General features: G+C 32.3%; 1 protein-coding gene across 1 annotated transcript; it reads right to left on the minus strand.

Annotated features, from left to right (window-relative positions):
* On the minus strand, positions 1–408 carry LOC131039611 (36.4 kDa proline-rich protein-like). Its single transcript, XM_057972403.2, has one exon. The coding sequence runs from the start codon at positions 406–408 to the stop codon at positions 1–3; it is 408 nt and encodes a 135-aa protein (XP_057828386.2).
* Positions 409–17640: the final 17232 nt, after the last annotated feature.

The following is a 17640-nucleotide window of genomic DNA, read 5'->3' on the forward strand; positions in this document are numbered from 1 at the left end:
TTAGTTAAGAGGAGGGCATTTGAATCCAGGAGGAGGTGTGAGACCACACTGAACAAAGAGCTCAAGAGCCAGAGGGAGGATGATGTTGAGATTCAGGATTTTAACCCGAATGGTTGTACACAAACACAGGGCTGCCTCCAATTCCAACACTCCTTTCAACACCGGGCAGCATTTGTTCACAATTGGATCACCGACGCCCACATGAGCCACTCCTCCAAGAGCATCTACACAAGCTCCCAGTTTAAGTGCATTCAATGGGCAGGTGCCTGTTCCTGGTGCTAATCCAGGTATTCCTGGGGGAGGAGGACTACACTTTCTGCTGCTCCGTGCCATTACACAAGGCATGCAGGTTGCCAACCCTATCATACATATCATCACTAAAGCTCCCGCCTTCTTCGTCATCATCATCGTCGCTTGATTTTGAGAGCTACTATCAAAGTGTAACAGATATGATTCAAGTCTGCGTTTGTAAAACATAGTGAGGGAATAGGATTTTTTAGGATGAGGTTTACTTCAGTCCAAAACATTCCACATTGGACTCACGGAATTGGTTGCCAAAGACCGAGCTGTCCATGTGAAATAGTTTGTAGCCACGATGTTATATTCCTCTGAGTAATCAGAAACGTACACTCATATTTGTCCATCTCTAGGATTAGATTCGCTATGTATTCAAGTGACTCGGCATTAAACACAATTCTGTCGCTGGCCAGAATCGAAATTATGGTGTCGGACGGTGGCTGTAAAATTTTTTTTGTATATAAATATAAAAGTAGTTTGGTGGAGATAAAAAAATAGTCTGGTAGAGATGAATTTGGATAGTTTGGGGATCTGTCTGTATCTATTTTGAACATTCAGATCTTAAGTTTTTGATACTTTTATATATCTGGTTTTTAAATTTTAATATAATTTTTTTTGGCTCTGCTGTTTACCTATACAAATATAGTACTCTTGAATGTGGGAGTCTTCCAAAGAAATGTTCAAGCCATATTTACCTCTTCCACCTGTTAAAGGGAGCTAACTACCTGGGCATTGAGGGCGACCACGTGCATTGTCTATGCCACCACATCTTGCATGCATTAAAAAAATCGATTCAAATGACTTGTCTATGCCGACACGAGTTTTGCATGGTATCCAGGAGAGGTAAAGAGGACTGTGGAGAGGAGGTTAGCTTCTTTCAGACTGCTCGAGTGATACTCTAAAGTTGCTAATGCGCCTTATGTAGGCGCAGGTTGTGATGATTCTAACAGAGGTTATAGAATTTGTCTTTACGCCTGCCGATTGCATTTGCTTTTTTTGTTTGAATTATAGTGGCCATTGCGATCCTAAGACAAAATGTCACAAGGCCAAGGTAATAATAAAGGACTCTTCCTATCAGCACTACACCGTCTTACCTGCACAATATCGTATATTTCTTCCTCCATATAAAACGTTTCAATATATTGCACAACTCTAACAAAGTAGAATTCATTTTAAATTGAAGTAAAACAAAACCAATCTTCTTAAAGTTCATGCTAAGATTCTCACTCTTAAAGTTCAATATTTTTGTTTCTTTACCTTGTTTTAGTCACTCATTTCTAATTTTAAAATAGTTCTAAAATCTTATTCAGAATGTAAAACAAGATTAGAGATCATGCCTGTACAGAAAAATGGCTATCTATAGATTCTAAGAATGAGAAATCTCGCTCCAATTTTGATGAGTTTAGACTTGATAAATTATTGAATTGAAAGACATTGTAATTAAATTTAAAATGAGGATGATGAAGTGGTTGTGATGGCTGGGTATCTATCTATCTATGCTGTGGGATTAGTTTCTTTTTTATAAGTATCTCTTATAGTCTAAAATGTAAGATAGAAAGACATATACATATGTTGATGATATGATCTGACTGATTAAAGAAGGATAGGCCCAAACCTTTTACATAACCACCTAAGAGAAACTACTTGTGGCATATGAACAGTGCACACCCAACCAAGAAACTAAAGGCAAGATAAAAAACTAGTAGACAACCAAAATAGAACCGCTACACAAAGAAACAAAAAAACAAACCAGACAACCAACCACTCACAACAGACACAAAGGAATGGCCTATTAAGTGGGGGAATTATCATCTTTCCATTCAAAGAATAAAAAATTAACTTTATGAGTAAAAGGCAGTTTTTTGTTAGAATATTTCCCTAAGGACAATGCCAGAAAATCTGGAGTAGCCTTCACAGTAGAGGTGAGGGGGTTTGATGTCATAGAAGGAGACTCCATATATCTCTTCCTCTTCACCTTCCTTTGTTCGATCTCTCCTGGACAACATGCAGAGAAGCAAAATTCTTCATCACCATTCCCTTACTCAGAATAGTCATCCCCTCAACGTTTCTTTTTAGGGCATCATGATTTTTGTTCAACTCAACCAAGTCTTTTCTCTCATCCCTTAATTAATCTTTGCACTGAGTTCCTTAAGATTCTCCTCCACGATCTCCAAATTTTCTAGTTTTCTTGCCATGTAATTGGTGGCCTTCCAAACCCTCTTGTCATTTTCTTCCAGTGCCCAAATATCACCACGACCCTCTACCTCCACCATCACTTCCAAACTATTGATATTCTACTTGGCCACATTTATCTAGAAAAGGAGCCAACAAATGACTGACTATCTCTTAATAGCCTTAGCCATCCCATTAACTTTATCTGCTTGCCATTTCAATTATGTACACATTGTTGTTCATGATATCATTAAGGATGGAATGGTGTGGTTAAAAATATGAACTTGCTCTTGAGTCATTGTAGAGTTTAGGGTAAGTTTTATCATGGCTCATTGATATATTAAGACATTCTACAAGTTTTCAAGATTGAAGGACAACATTCAATTTTTTATGTTATTCTAGTAAGATGTGCATTATGTAGATACAAGGGAAAGTATTTTAATAACTTATTTTTTCATAATGATATTTAAATGATGAATATTTTGATAGTTAGATACTCTACACTTGATCTTATGCAAAATACCTACTTCTAAATTATGTAGTGACTAGAAATTTTTGTTTTGTTTAAGATTTGATTTAAATTAAATTCTCTTCTCAAAATTCAATTTTGGTGGCTGACCACAAAATACCTGATTTTCTTCTTATAAAATCGAGTATTTTATATTATCAAATAGCTATATTAATATTAAATATAATCATTTATTTGTAATGTAGGATTTGAAAGGGAATCAATATTTTATCATTCAAAGAGGTTGTAGTTCTTAAGTAAAACATTGTTCCAACCATCTATTCATTGTCTATAATGTCTTGTATTATAGTAATATATAATTGTATCTATTATCATTTTAAATCTGTTATTGAATCCAAACTATTCTTTTTATAGTAAATTGTGTACCCATCATTTTTAATAAATTTTATATGGAAGAGGGGTTGCTCTATAAATAACACTTAAAAAATATTTTTTTATATATTCTACAAATTGACTTGAATCTAAATATAATATGAACTTTGCTTAATGAATCTCTTACAAAAATCCTTTCTCTACTTACTTACAAACTTAAAAAATATTAAACACTTGAAAATTAAGTTTCTTATATGTAATCTTACAATTGGATAATTAAATCTCAAAAAAAATTTTAAAAAAAGATAATAAAACAAAATGTAATTAACATATAAAAATGTAATTTTTTTTTCACACGTAATTTTTCAGGTTTGTGGAAAAGTCATACCTAAAACATGGTAGTCTATTATTAGCAACAACCAAAATTTCAGCAAACTTAATATTTTATTATGGATTGTCCTTATCTTCATCAACGACTAATTTCTATTTTAAACAAAAAAATAGTTCTGAGCTTTCTTTACTAGCATAAATTATTGACTTCATCGGCTTCTCCTTTGTCAAAAGCAATTAACTTTTATAGCTGTATTTCATTAGCATCATCTAAATTTGTCAACTTCATCAACATTGTGATGTTTGACATTAGAATTTCTTACACATGGTTGCTTATGATATCAGTAAATATAAAAAGGTGTGGTAAAAATTATTAACTTGTTCTTGGGTCATGATAGAGTCTTGGGTATGTTCTACCGTGGTTCTTCTACAAGTTTCCAAGAGTGAAGGACAACATTCGAAACTAGTTATAACATTATAGCAAGATGTGTATTATGTAGATACATGGGAATGCGTTTAAATAATTTTTTCTTTTCATCATCATCTTTAAAAGATGATTGTTTCAATAGTTAGATAATTCCTACACTTCATCTTATCACAAATACCTACTCTTAGATTAATGTGCGACTAGCATTCTTTTTGTTGATATTTGATTTTCTCAAATTTCAATGTTAATGGTTGAGCATAAAACATCTAATTTTATTGTTATAGATCAATAATAGTATGTTTCCCAAAGCATGTATTATATAGTTTTAAGCAACTATTCTAATATTAAATATTAATTGTAGATACCTAAAAATGTCTCATTGATCATGTACTAATTATTCTTCTAAATTGGTTAAATAATTCATTAATTATTTAATTGAGTTAATTAATCTTATTCTTCTAATTTCATATTTTCTCATCATCTTACTAATTATTCCTCTAATTGAGTTAATTAATCGCATTCTTCTAGTTTCATATTTCCTCATAATCTTACTATTTATTCTTTTTCAATTTTTTCATCATTTAATCATTTAACCATTTTCTAATGTTAATTAAATATTTATTATTTAATTAATTCTGATTAATTCCTCTATTTAAATAATCTTTATTATTTAAATAAATTAATTCTCAATTTCTATCTCTAATCATCTAATTATTAACCCTCTTCTAAATAATTAAATATTTATTATTTAATTAATTATGATTTTAATCCTTTATTTAAATAATCTTTATTATTTAATTAAAGTCCATTTCTAATAATTAAATATTTTTTTAAAAATGATTTAATTAACTAATTAATTCACTTAATTTAATTCCAAATTCTTTAAATTCATCATTTCTTCTAATTTCAAATACATGTGCATGATTTCAAAAATCAAATTGAAAATCAAAGTCAAGTTCTAAATATATTCAAATGACAAATTGACCTTAAAATAAATTCAATATTTTAATTAAAATCTCGTGCAAAGATTAAATTGAAAATCCAATTCAAAGTGCAAGCACATGCTAAATTAATTAATTCAATAAATTAAATAATTAATTCAATTATCTCTTCAATTATGATTTCCATCTTTTAGTTAGCTTTTTCTAAATAAAGCTCCCAATAAGCTTTCAATTAGTTAACTAGTTCCTCCTCTTTATTTCATCCAATCATTCTTTTTCATCCCCCTCTCAACTTTTTTCTCAATCAAGTAACTCATTTTATCTATTCAATCTATGCTGTTTCACCTCCAATTCAACAGTTCAGCTATCAATCGTCATCTCAGCTCACCTGAGTTCCACCTCTTGATCAATGTGTTCTATCTTTCATTCAATTCTCTTCCAAAAATCTATAAATTGAGCATTCAATCCTTCACAATTCCTCTGAATCATGAACTTGGAATCCTTGTGTCATTTGCATGTTGCCAGCGTGATGTCTGAGAGCCACCATACCACAAAGAGGAGAAGAGCAATGGAAGTTATATGCAGCCTTGGAATAGGGGGAATGGATTAATTTATATTATATTCTTATTTCTTTCTTCTGTGTTATTCTGTTGTTTATTTGTTTGAATTCTGATTATGATAGGGATTCGTTATTTCCCTCACATTCCTAGTTTACTTTAAATTAGATGAATTTATACATGTGACATTTTTGGTGAGCCCAACGTGAACTAAAAACAATTTAACCTTATTTTTCCTCTGTATGATTTTGTAGATCATATGAATTTTTTTAATTTTTTTTTAGGTTTGTATGGATTTGCAGAATAAATTTCAAATCACGGAATTTCGCTTACATCTTCACGCAATCGCATAGATAGGCTCACACAATCAAGCATACAGGGTCACGCATTCATGCGAAACCCATCATGCAAAAGCCTTTACAATGTCACACAATCGTTATGTTAGGATCAGGCATTTGCCAAGAATATTTCTGTTTCTATTTATTTTAGGTTTCTTGTTTTCTGCTCTCTGTTTTGTTAGATAAATCTCAATACGGTTTACATTTATTGTATGCTTAATTATGAAATTTTATGGCATGTAAGGTACAATTCAAAATTTCAGGTACCAGGAGGACGAAGGAACAAAGAAGACAAACCAGACGCTATCAGCAAATCCTCAAGGTAGAAAAGAAGATACGAGATCTAGAGGATCAACCAGCCACCGATAGATATAATAGCCTAGTTCTCTTTTATAGAGTGAAATATGATTTATTTAACATACAATGGATGATGAGAGATCTTTCTAGGGCATCAAAATCTATTTTGCAGGTTCTAGATCAGAATTATCTTTCTTTTTATTTTTTGTTTGGTCTATTTGTGTGTCACACAATCTCTCTGTTAGGATCACACAATCGTTCTGTTAGGATCACACAATCGCTCTGACAAAATTATGCAATCGGCCATACAGTATCATGCAATCGATTAGGTATCATTATGCGTTCATGGTTTCCTTAATTTAGCTTTCTATTTTCTTTGGTTTTTATTGGGTTACTGATTATCTATTTGCAGCATGTGGTGAATTTATAGAGAGGATCAGATCATTATACAATAATAAACACTCATGCTCTCACACTTTAGTTTCTGGCTTAAAATAAACAATGGTTAAAATGGACATGCATGTTATAACACTTTAGTTTTGGGCTTAAAATAAACAATGGTTAAAATTGACATGCATGCATTCATATTTCTATTTGGTGTTTTAAAATTGACATGCACATGTTTATCTCACACCTAAATTTGGGTTATAAAATGAACATGAATCAGGCTTCTCAATAGATTAACTCACATTTCATTTTTCTTAAGGGAAATTTTTTTTTATTGTGTTTGGGGTGGACCTACCGTTGCATCAACTACCTTTCTACCTTCCTTTAGGGTCTTGGGAGAAAGGGAGAAGGTGATAACAACACCCAAATTTTTCATTTCATTAGTGAGGGGTATCTTTGACTAGGGATTTCATCACCCCACAGAGGTAATTTAAATTGGGATGCGTTGGAGATATCATCTCTCCCAACGTACTCTCAAGTGGGTTTTTTGAGCTGCTATATAAATATAGTGGTCAGGTGGCTAGAGTGTTGAGTGAATTTGACGTATGTGGGGGGCCTTTCCTACACTGATAAGCTTAACTAAAGTCTTAAGTGGCTTTCTCTAAGAATCCATCGTTGGATCAGGATCCCTTGAAATTTAAAATAAGAACCAACTTAGTAGCCCAAATCCCACATTTAGTTATTCTGGGAGTGCGGATCGTACGCCATAGATACCCCTCATGTACCTTGCATTATGAGACAAAAATCCCTTAGTGATAAGATCTTCAGATCTTCAAGGTAAGAGAGACTAGCATTCCCAATAATTGTGTGCCATGGAGTGGAGCCAGTGTTGTCGGACTCTCTATCTATTTATTTTATTTGGGTATTTTGTTGCAAGGGCCTCATTGAATGGTGTCCACTTTCTAGCCTAGGATTGTATTCTATGATTTTATGTGTATCATTGTATCAAACCAGTATTGAGTCAGTATTTGGGCTATTTCAGGCCCTGTCTTTCATATCTCTGAATTCTTAGAGTTGATCAGAACATAGTTCAGTCAGCTATACCCGTCTTTGAACAACTGTTCTTAGATTTGGAAAACAACAAACTTGTCCTGCAAATAGAGTTACTGGAAATAAAGTTTATCTTGAAGCATCAGATAGTCCTACAAAGTCCAAAATTTTACATACTTGTGACCATAGGCATCTTTGCATAGCCCTCATTTTACATCCTTACTTTGCATAAGTCCTTGGATAGTCCTCATTATTGTCCCCATTATCGTCCTCATATATGTCCTTAGTCCTTATTATCGTCCCTATTATCATCCTTGTATATGCCCTTAGTTCTTGAATAGTCCTTATTATCATCCTCATTATCGTCCTCATTATAGTCCTCATTTACGTCCTTATTATTGTCGTCATTTATGTCCTTAGAATTCATAAGTCCTTGCATCATCCTCATTATCATCCTCATTACAGTACTCATTATGTCCTTGCTTTGCATAAGTCTTTGCATAATCCTCATTACAGTACTCATTTACATCCTTTCTTTGCATAAGTCCTTGCATCATCATCATTATCATCCACATTATAGTACTCATTTACATTCTTACTTTGCATAGTCCTTATAAAGTATTCATTAGCATCCTCATAATATTTGCATATAGTCCTTGCACAGTCATCATAATATTCAAGTAAGTCCTTGTATAGTCATCTTAATCTTTTCGTATAGTCCTTATAAAGTCTTCATTAACATCCTCATAATATTGTCATATAGTCCTTGTAGAGTTATCATAATCTTCACATAAGTCTGTGCATAGTCATAATAATCTTTGCATAAGTCCTTGCACAATCATCATAATCCTCACATAAGTCCTTGCATAGTCATCATAATATTTGCATAAGTCCTTGCATAGTCATCATAATCCCAATTTTAGTCCTTTCATAGTCTTCACCATCATAAGACATAGGGTCAAATCATTATCTCCATTTTGCATTATCTTCAAAATTATATTGTTCCTTAGGCCAGGTCCAAAGGTTGCATTGTCATTCTTTAGGATTTCATCTTATCATTCCTTAATCTAATTTGTCAAAAAAATTCAAAAACATAGGTTGCATTTGTCCATTTTCAAAATTCTCAAAATTCAAAAAATTAGGGTTGCACTTTTATCCCTTAGTTGCATTGCATTTCATCCCTAAACTTAAAAAATTTAAACAAAATGACATATAGTGCAATGGTTGAAACAAGATCTCAAACTTCTAGGAGACAACATTACTCTTATCAAATGTCCAACTTTCACGAGACCATGTCATTGCAACCAAACAATCAATTATCTCAATCCAACATATACATATCCCAAAACATGCATCAAACTTATCAGGAACAAATAAGTGTCATAGCTATTTCTCCATCACTTGACAAGAAACTAGCTCAAGAAATAGAAACCTTGGAACAAAATGTTAAAAAAATTGAAGAGAGTAGATCCCAGATGTTCAAACTATTTCAAAAATTTGAATGTCCCAATATGAACTTAGAGCTAGTTGATGTACAAGCTCTTATTATGAAATCAAACATACCATATATTCTCACATAAATAAACATGAGAAATCAATATCAACAATAAACACATCCAAAAATGCAATTCCAGCAACCAATACAACAAACAACACAACTCTCAGCACCATAAATTGTGCAAACAAGTGAACCACTACCAAGGTCACACACAATCACACGGTCAATTTCGCCTTTAGTCACATCACATGTCTGTGAATATCCTCCCATGTATTCAAATACACCACCACGGGTCTCCCAAACGAATGCAAGTGTATTAAAAAACATGTCACCCTTTGGACATCAATTGAACATATTCAATGTGTCACCCATCATGCAACAAGGTAATGTGCCCATGTCTAGCAATGGTTGTTCCTATTCAAAATCCTTTCTCATCAGTACAATGTTTTGAAACATTCCAATATTCTCTATTTTATATACAAACTCCTTCCTTGTGTCAAGAGGATGATCCTAAATCAGAAGAAATGGGTCCTAAAACAAATAAAGATCATGAACAAACCCTTCCATCCAACCCAATTTTTGATCAAGATCCCACCGACCAAGAATCTTATGATGATCCCCTTGCTCTTTTCTATTCCATTCATAATAATCCCTTTCCAAGTCAAGATCAAAGTATTCCTTCACCTTCATGTCCTAAGTAGGATCCCATTATTTCTCTAGATCTTGATCAAGATCCCTCCATCCCTTCATCTCCATGTCATAATCCTCTATTTCTCTCACAAGATTCCTTCTCAAATGAATTTACCATTTCCCCTAGTGATCCCAATCCCTCTACACAAGTTTTTCATGAACCCCTTATCAAAGAAATCACCAATCCTTATCATATTGTAGAGAACAACTTGTCAACAATTGTATGTGAGCCATCATCACATGCCAATGTGGTGACAGAAACAAGAATGGCACCAGCTAGTGAAATCAGCACCCAAATTATTTCATCATCTTCTTCATGCACAATCATAACACTAGCTAATGAGATCGACACCTGGTTGGCTTCATCATACTCTTTTAGTACATCAATAAAAATAGGCATAGCACTCGCTCATGTCACAACTTTGAAACCAAAATCAATTTGTCTCATACACCCACACTTGAAAGACTGGGGGCAAGAAGATCTACCATAACTGGATTTCTTTAAATATGATAAGGCTATAGCTGAAATCATGAGTTGTAGAGCTATATTTCTCTTTGATGATCAACAAAATCCAAAAACTAAGAAAATCAACATTGGAAATTCCAAACATTGGCACTTAGTTTAGTCCATATATCCTATTGGAAAAGACAGCTTTATCTGACTCTTCAAACAAAGACCAATGAACTACCTACACAACTCCATGACTCTATGAACAACATGCACCTTAGATGACATTATATCTAAGGGTTGCATGTTGTTCAAAGCACTACATTCCATATAGTTTCTTAGCACATCATATTCACAATTTCCTTGGCATATAGTTTTTCCATTGACATATATCAGCATCAATAAAACAAGGCAACGGTCCAAGTTTATCATTTGTTTGCATTCAAGAGAAATAACGGTCATCTCCTTTCTTAGATATTCGGACATGAAGTCTTTCAGGTTCTAAGGTCATTCATTTTCAACATCACCCTATGACGATGCTTTACTTATGGTTGGGTAGTGACTTCACTATTCAATACTTGCTAACCCAAAATCTATCAATTGCTATATCTAAAATATATTAACAAAATCTCTAATTCATTCCAGACACCTAGTTCATCATATGACTAGTGAAAAATCTAAAATTCCACTTTAGCGTCGTTGTTATTGTCACACCCAAGTAGGTTTCATTACTTACAAGTCAAGGCAAGAAAATAAAAAAGAAAAAGTGCTATGCCAAATATTCATCTCAAGGAAAAAGAGAAATGATATATAACTGAAATATCATGCATACAAAGTGCGACAAAAATCTTGACTATGGGAACATGGAAGTAACTCCACCAGGGCTATGAATGCCTGCTGGCAATGGAGCAATATTTGAGAAATTATAGTCTTTAACCTCGTCAGAGCTCTAAAATCTTGCTGGCAGTGAGCCTTTATTTGAGATGCTTTTGAAGTTAGGATAATCCATGTAGCTAGTCATATAGGATGCTAAGGATCTTTAGTGAACACAAGAGCATGAATTAACTCATTTGCGCACACATGGGCAAAAGAAGATCAAATTTTCATGAACCAATGGGGAAGTTTTCCGCATCTCCATTTGTAAATCCTAGTCACTAAGTGTGTTAATTTGGATGTTCCAACGGACCTTAAGGATTGATTGGTTGATTATCAATGAAATGTTTTGTACCTCCAATTCAATTGGTGTATTATGAAATGCTAAACAAACACAATCATCCTTGATTTCAATAAGAAGTGCATCTTCATCATGCATATTCCATTAACATAGGTCATGTCAAAAATTCATTGTCTCCACACACATTCTGCAGATCATCATGTCATATAGGTTTTCATATTGGGGGCATAGCTGAAAAAATCATAAAAAATCTTGAGAAAAATCATAAAAATCTTAAAAAGTCATGAAAAAATCTTAAAAACCATATAAGATCTTGAAAAAAAGGTTCCAAAAAAATCATAAAATGTCCCAAAAAAAGCATTAAAGTCAAAAAATCAAAAACTGAAAATCAAAGCAAGAAAGAATAGATCGTCCATTGAATCAAATCAAGAATAGAAAAACTCTCAAAGTCTACAATCGAATTGATCACATGTCTTTTTAATCAATTTATCGATCAAACTCTATCAAACATCAACATGTCTTATACAGGGAAGGGTACACTCGAAACTAGACAGATCCGTCTTACACGGGTATTCACTCTCTCAAACCGAACATTCCTATCAATCATCAAATGATCAAAAAAATAACATAGATCAATATGGCTATTGGATTTTGTCCAAGTTAGTCTGATCTTTATCAATTTTTGACAGGTCATGTTTCATCAAATCCAAAGCAAAAAAATCCAAAAATATTCAAATACAATCTTGAGAAATTATCAAAAACATTCAGAAAAAAGTCTTGAAAAAATGCAAAAACATTCAAATAAAGTCTTGAAAAAATCCAAAGTAGAAAAAATCAACCAAAAACATCCATATATGATCATGAAAAAATCAATCCAAAAACATTGAAAAAAAATTGACCAAAAACATTCATATATCAATCTACAAAATTCAAAAACATCGAAAAAAGTTCTTGGAAAAAACCTAAAAATTGAAAACTGATCATAAAAACTTGCAATCAAACATCCTATCATATATCCAGCAAATACTTCACATGAAGTTAACAAAGGATACAACTATCCAGTCAAACATCTACAATCAACTAATCAAGTTGTCTTATCAATCATATCATATCTATATCAAGTGATCATTATCTCATCTTAAACATAATAGGATACACTCGAAATCAGACAGGTCAGTCTTAAATGAGGTCCGCAACTTTATGAGATCATACATTATCAACTATCACATCAAGCAACTGATAATGAAGGCACAAGGTTAGTATAACTACTGAATTTTGTCCGGGTCACTCTTTATCTTCTATCATTTGGCAATAGATTGTGTTCCTATGCTACTCAAGGATTTCCACAAGTGACTAGAGGAGACATGATGGGCATTATCTTTTTCTTTGTTTGTTGTTGTGGTGTGAACCAATGAAGTTCTAGGGAAATTGTTCTAGTGGGTGTCTATGATAGGTGCATTCATTTTGGGAATGCCACACATACCTTGACCACTAACATTATTCCTAGAATAGAATGGAGGGTTCATTCCTTGTCTGCTATGTGTTTGTTTGTTCAATGAGATATATTTACATCTTGGTTCCTTATACCCTGATGTGCTAAGCTCCATTGTTCAATAATAAGGCTTAGTGATGAATATATATTGCACATTAAATAATGACACAGGTTTGTGAATCAATCATTCTCATGTCATCTCTTTCTAAATTATTTTCTATCGTCTAACATTACTCTATTTCATTCTAAGGTTCATTCTCTCATATTCTATCTCTATATCATCTTCACATCACCTATCTCTATCTCTAATCAACTAACCATTCTTTTATCTTTCATCTCATATTCTTCTTTTTTTGAGAGTTCATTCATGTCTTTAATGCACAAACAACCTCTTGAGGGCGTAGTATACCCTAAGCATCACCAGGACATACTGGGGCAGGAAATTTTTCATTTTATTTGAAACAACGTCATTCCGACTTTGTCTCAAAGAGGGGCAAATGTAGACACCGAAAAATGTCTCATTGATCATGTACTAATTATTCGTCTAAATTAGTTAAATAATTAATTAATTATTTAATTAAGTTAATTAATCTTATTCTTCTAATTTCATATTTCCTCATCATCTTACTCATTATTCCTCTAATTGATTAAATAATTCTTTAATTCTTTAATTGAGTTAATTAATCACATTCTTCTAATTTCATATTTCTTCATAATCTTACTAATTATTCTTTTTCAACTTTTTCATTTTATCATTTAACCATTTTCTAATGTTAATTAAATATTTATTATTTAATTAATTATAATTAATTCCTCTATTTAAATAAATAATTCTCAATTTCTATCTATAATCATCTAATCATTAACCCTCTTCTAAATATTAATTAAATATTTATTATTTAATTAATTATGATTTTAATCCTTTATTTAAATAATATTTATTATTTAGTTCAAGTCCATTTCTAATAATTAAATATTTTCTTTAAATTATTTAATTAAATAATTAATTCATTTAATTAAATTCTAAATTCATTAATTTCATTATTTCTTCTAATTCCAAATACATGCGCATGATTTCAAAAATCAAATTGAAAATCAAGGTCAAGTTCTAAATATATTCAAATGACAAATTGAATTTAAAATAAATTCAATATTTGAATTAAAATCTCATGCAAAGATTAAATTAAAAATCCAAGTTAAAGTGCAAGCACATTCTAAATTAATTAATTAATTCAATTATCTCTTCAATTCCTCTTTCCATCTTTTAGTTAACTTTTTCTAAATAAAACTCTCAATAAGCTTTCAATCAGTTAACTATTTCCTCCTCTTTATTTCCTCCAATCATTATTTTCCATCCTTTAGTTAGCTTTTTTCTTAATCAATTAACTCATTTAATCTATTCAATCTATTCTGTTTCACCTCCAATTCAACATTTCAACTATCAATCAACATGTGAGCTCACCTAAGTTCCACCTCTTGATCAATCTATTCTATCTTTCATTCAATTCTCATCCAAAAATCTATAAATTGAGCATTTAGTCCTTCACAATTCCTCTTTATCATGAACTTTGAAGCTCTATGTCATTTGCAAGTTGCCATCATGATATCTGAGGGCCACCATACCACAAAGAGGAGAAGAGCAATGGAAGTGATATGTAGTCTTCGAATGGCGGAATTGATTAATTTATATTATATTCTTGTTTCTTGCTTCTGTGTTATTCTATTGTTTGTTTGTTTGAATTCTAATTAGGATATGGATTTGTGATTTCCCTTTCATTCCTAGTTTACTTTACATTGGATGAATTTATACATGCAACATTAATAATTTACTTTTCTTATGAATATAGGAAATTTGAAAGTTAACCAATATTTTATCATTCATAGAGATTGTAGTTATCGAGTATAAGTTTTTGATTGAGATAAGTGGGGAAGGGACCCAATCCTTTACACATGAAAATAAAAAACCATCAACCAACCAAAAAATCAAGGCTTGTAGAACAACCCTACAAAAAAACATAGAGTTTAACTGAGATAATTGAGTATAAAAATAAAAATAGATGTCTAGTCAGAACATACTAGCAAACATATAAGACTACAAACAACAAAAAGGAAAACATTAGGGGGTATAAAAAAAATGAATCATCTACATCCATCTATATGTGGGCCTCGTATCCTTCTAGAGTGTTAATCTTAGGATTTGTGTATTGTAATAGGCTTTATCATTGTGAGTAGTGTTTACATTCAATTACCTAGTGACATGGGTGTTATTGGTACAACTCTTTGATCATCTGGGTTTCATGGTTGCCAAAAGTCATTACCGATGGTCTTGAAAAGCACTGAGAGGGGGGGGGGTGAATCAGTAACACCAAAACAAGCACAACTTTAAACACTAACCGATAGATGAACTTAACTAGGAATCTGAACAAAATTCATGCTTTCCAAAATGAAATAACAATATCCATATAAAGTAGAACATCCACCATGACACAAATGTTTATACGTGGAAAACCCAAATAGGTAAAAACCACAGTGAGATAGAACTCACAAGTTAACTATCTGCTGTAATAAAAAACTGACTGGTTAAGGTCTTACAAAGTGCTCTGCTAGGAGTGGATCTTGTTAGAGATCCCAAGCTTGATTAGAAGCTTATACCCTATTAAGAGTAACCTTACTGGAGGATTTAAGAATCCAAACTAGATTTTAGAATCCAAACTATTCGATCACCTTGTTAGAGGATTTGTACAATGAAGCTTGTTAGAGCTTACTTGGTTACGAGATTTGATTCTGTTTTAATGATTAGAAAACAACAAGAAAGATTTGATATGTTCTGAGTAGCACAAGACTTGCTTGATCAAATCATTCTAAGTACATTCAATATTTCTCTTCATCTAAACACTTATCGCTCTTCAACAAAATATTTTACTATTTATACATATCAGTAATCGCATAACAACTCCTCTTCTATATCCGTTCTCTCTCTTTAAATGATGCACTAATATGTCTTTAAATAGACATACAAATCTTATGTTGGCCATAGGAACACAATTTCCTAGGTGCAGTGTATTTAGACATTTAAACATAAGTCATCACAAAAATGGATACCTATTAAAATAGTCAATACTGGTTGGAACAAAATTTGTGAACCATTGTCTTGAAATCTTCCGCTTGATCTTCATCTTCAACTTTATCTTTATTTTGATGCCAACTTAATGTAACCACAAGTTATCTCTTAGGCACATACCGGTTGACATAGAGTACTGGTTAGAGATAGACCTTCCGGTTACAATGTAAATCAATGAAGTTACACCGGTAGTCAATGTAATCATATGTGTGTGTGTGAGAGTGTTTCATCAATGACAACAAATGATGAATACATGATAATCATCATCAAGCCAACAGTTACCAATGCTTGATATATCATATGTTGAAATGTTTGAGGGTTTGGAGCCATATCCATACATGATATCTGATGGTATGATGAAAGAATAAGTATCCGGTAGATTATTGAGAGGGGGGGTGAATTATTAAATAGAAAAATTGATACAAACTTTTCCAATCTCAATCTCAATTACATAAAGTAAACTTATCAATGAAATACCACTGTCAAGATCAATACTCTTAGGAAAACCAGTTGACTGTTACATCAACTTAATAATAAACAACATTAAACTTGTAAATATCCAAATTCTTTATCATATGTCAACATACTTCATTTCTCAATGCTTTCATTTATCGTGCCTTATTAGAAATAGTAAAGTAGTTAATCAAATCAACCATAATATCATAACTACAAAAACATTCACCACATGACACGATTTTTTTGGGTGGAAACCCAAAATAGGTAAAAACCATAGTGATATGGGACTCACAAGATAATATCTAAAGTTCACCCTATTAGGAGCCAAGCCTATTAAAGCTTTTACAAAAGTCTCGTTAAGAACTGATCCTGTTAGGAATCAACCGGTTAAGGGATTGACTACAAATGCCTTATTAGAAGCAAATACGCTTTAAGGAGTAACCTTAGTAGAGGATTTTAAAATCCAATCTAATGGATCGCCTTGTTAGAGGATTTAATAAGTAACCAAGCTTGTTAGAGCTTACCCGGTTAGGGGATTTCAATTTTGCTGTAATTGTTAGAAAACAACAGGAGTTTGCTTGATCTCTCTAAATAGCACTACACTTGCATGATCAGATCCTTTTAAGCTCCTATATTCTTTTACTCAAACTATAGACTCATCATCTAGTTTGGCAACCACACACTCAACTAGTTTTTTCCAACTCTTTCAACTAGACAACATCATCAACCTTATAAACAGATCAATTAGGTCAGTAACACAACAAAAACCTAATTCTATCATGGATATTACAAACAAGTTGGTTAAAGTAAGACTATTGGATTACATAACAATCTTTACACATGAATCAAGAAAACTTCACCCGCTCCTTGATTACCACTTCATTGAGCTCAGTAACTTATTACACGCTTTCCATTAGATGCAATACACTTTTCTCATTCGCTAGACAAACAAATGCACCAAAACATTTTGAACTTGTCTTCATACAATGATCATACATGTAACCATCATTACTGCTCAACATCAGATCATAAACCAACATAACCAATTCAACAACCTTAATTGGTTAGGGTTTACCGGTTACATTACATAGATAGGGTTTAACCTTTTACACCGGTTCTTGGTT

Source organism: Cryptomeria japonica, chromosome 5 (genome assembly GCF_030272615.1).
Source record: "Cryptomeria japonica chromosome 5, Sugi_1.0, whole genome shotgun sequence".
In the NCBI taxonomy this organism is placed as follows: Eukaryota; Viridiplantae; Streptophyta; class Pinopsida; order Cupressales; family Cupressaceae; genus Cryptomeria; species Cryptomeria japonica.

Excerpts from the sequence above, each read along its gene's own strand:
- LOC131039611 (XM_057972403.2), bottom strand. The coding sequence starts at position 408 with ATGATGATGACGAAGAAGGCGGGAGCTTTAGTGATGATATGTATGATA.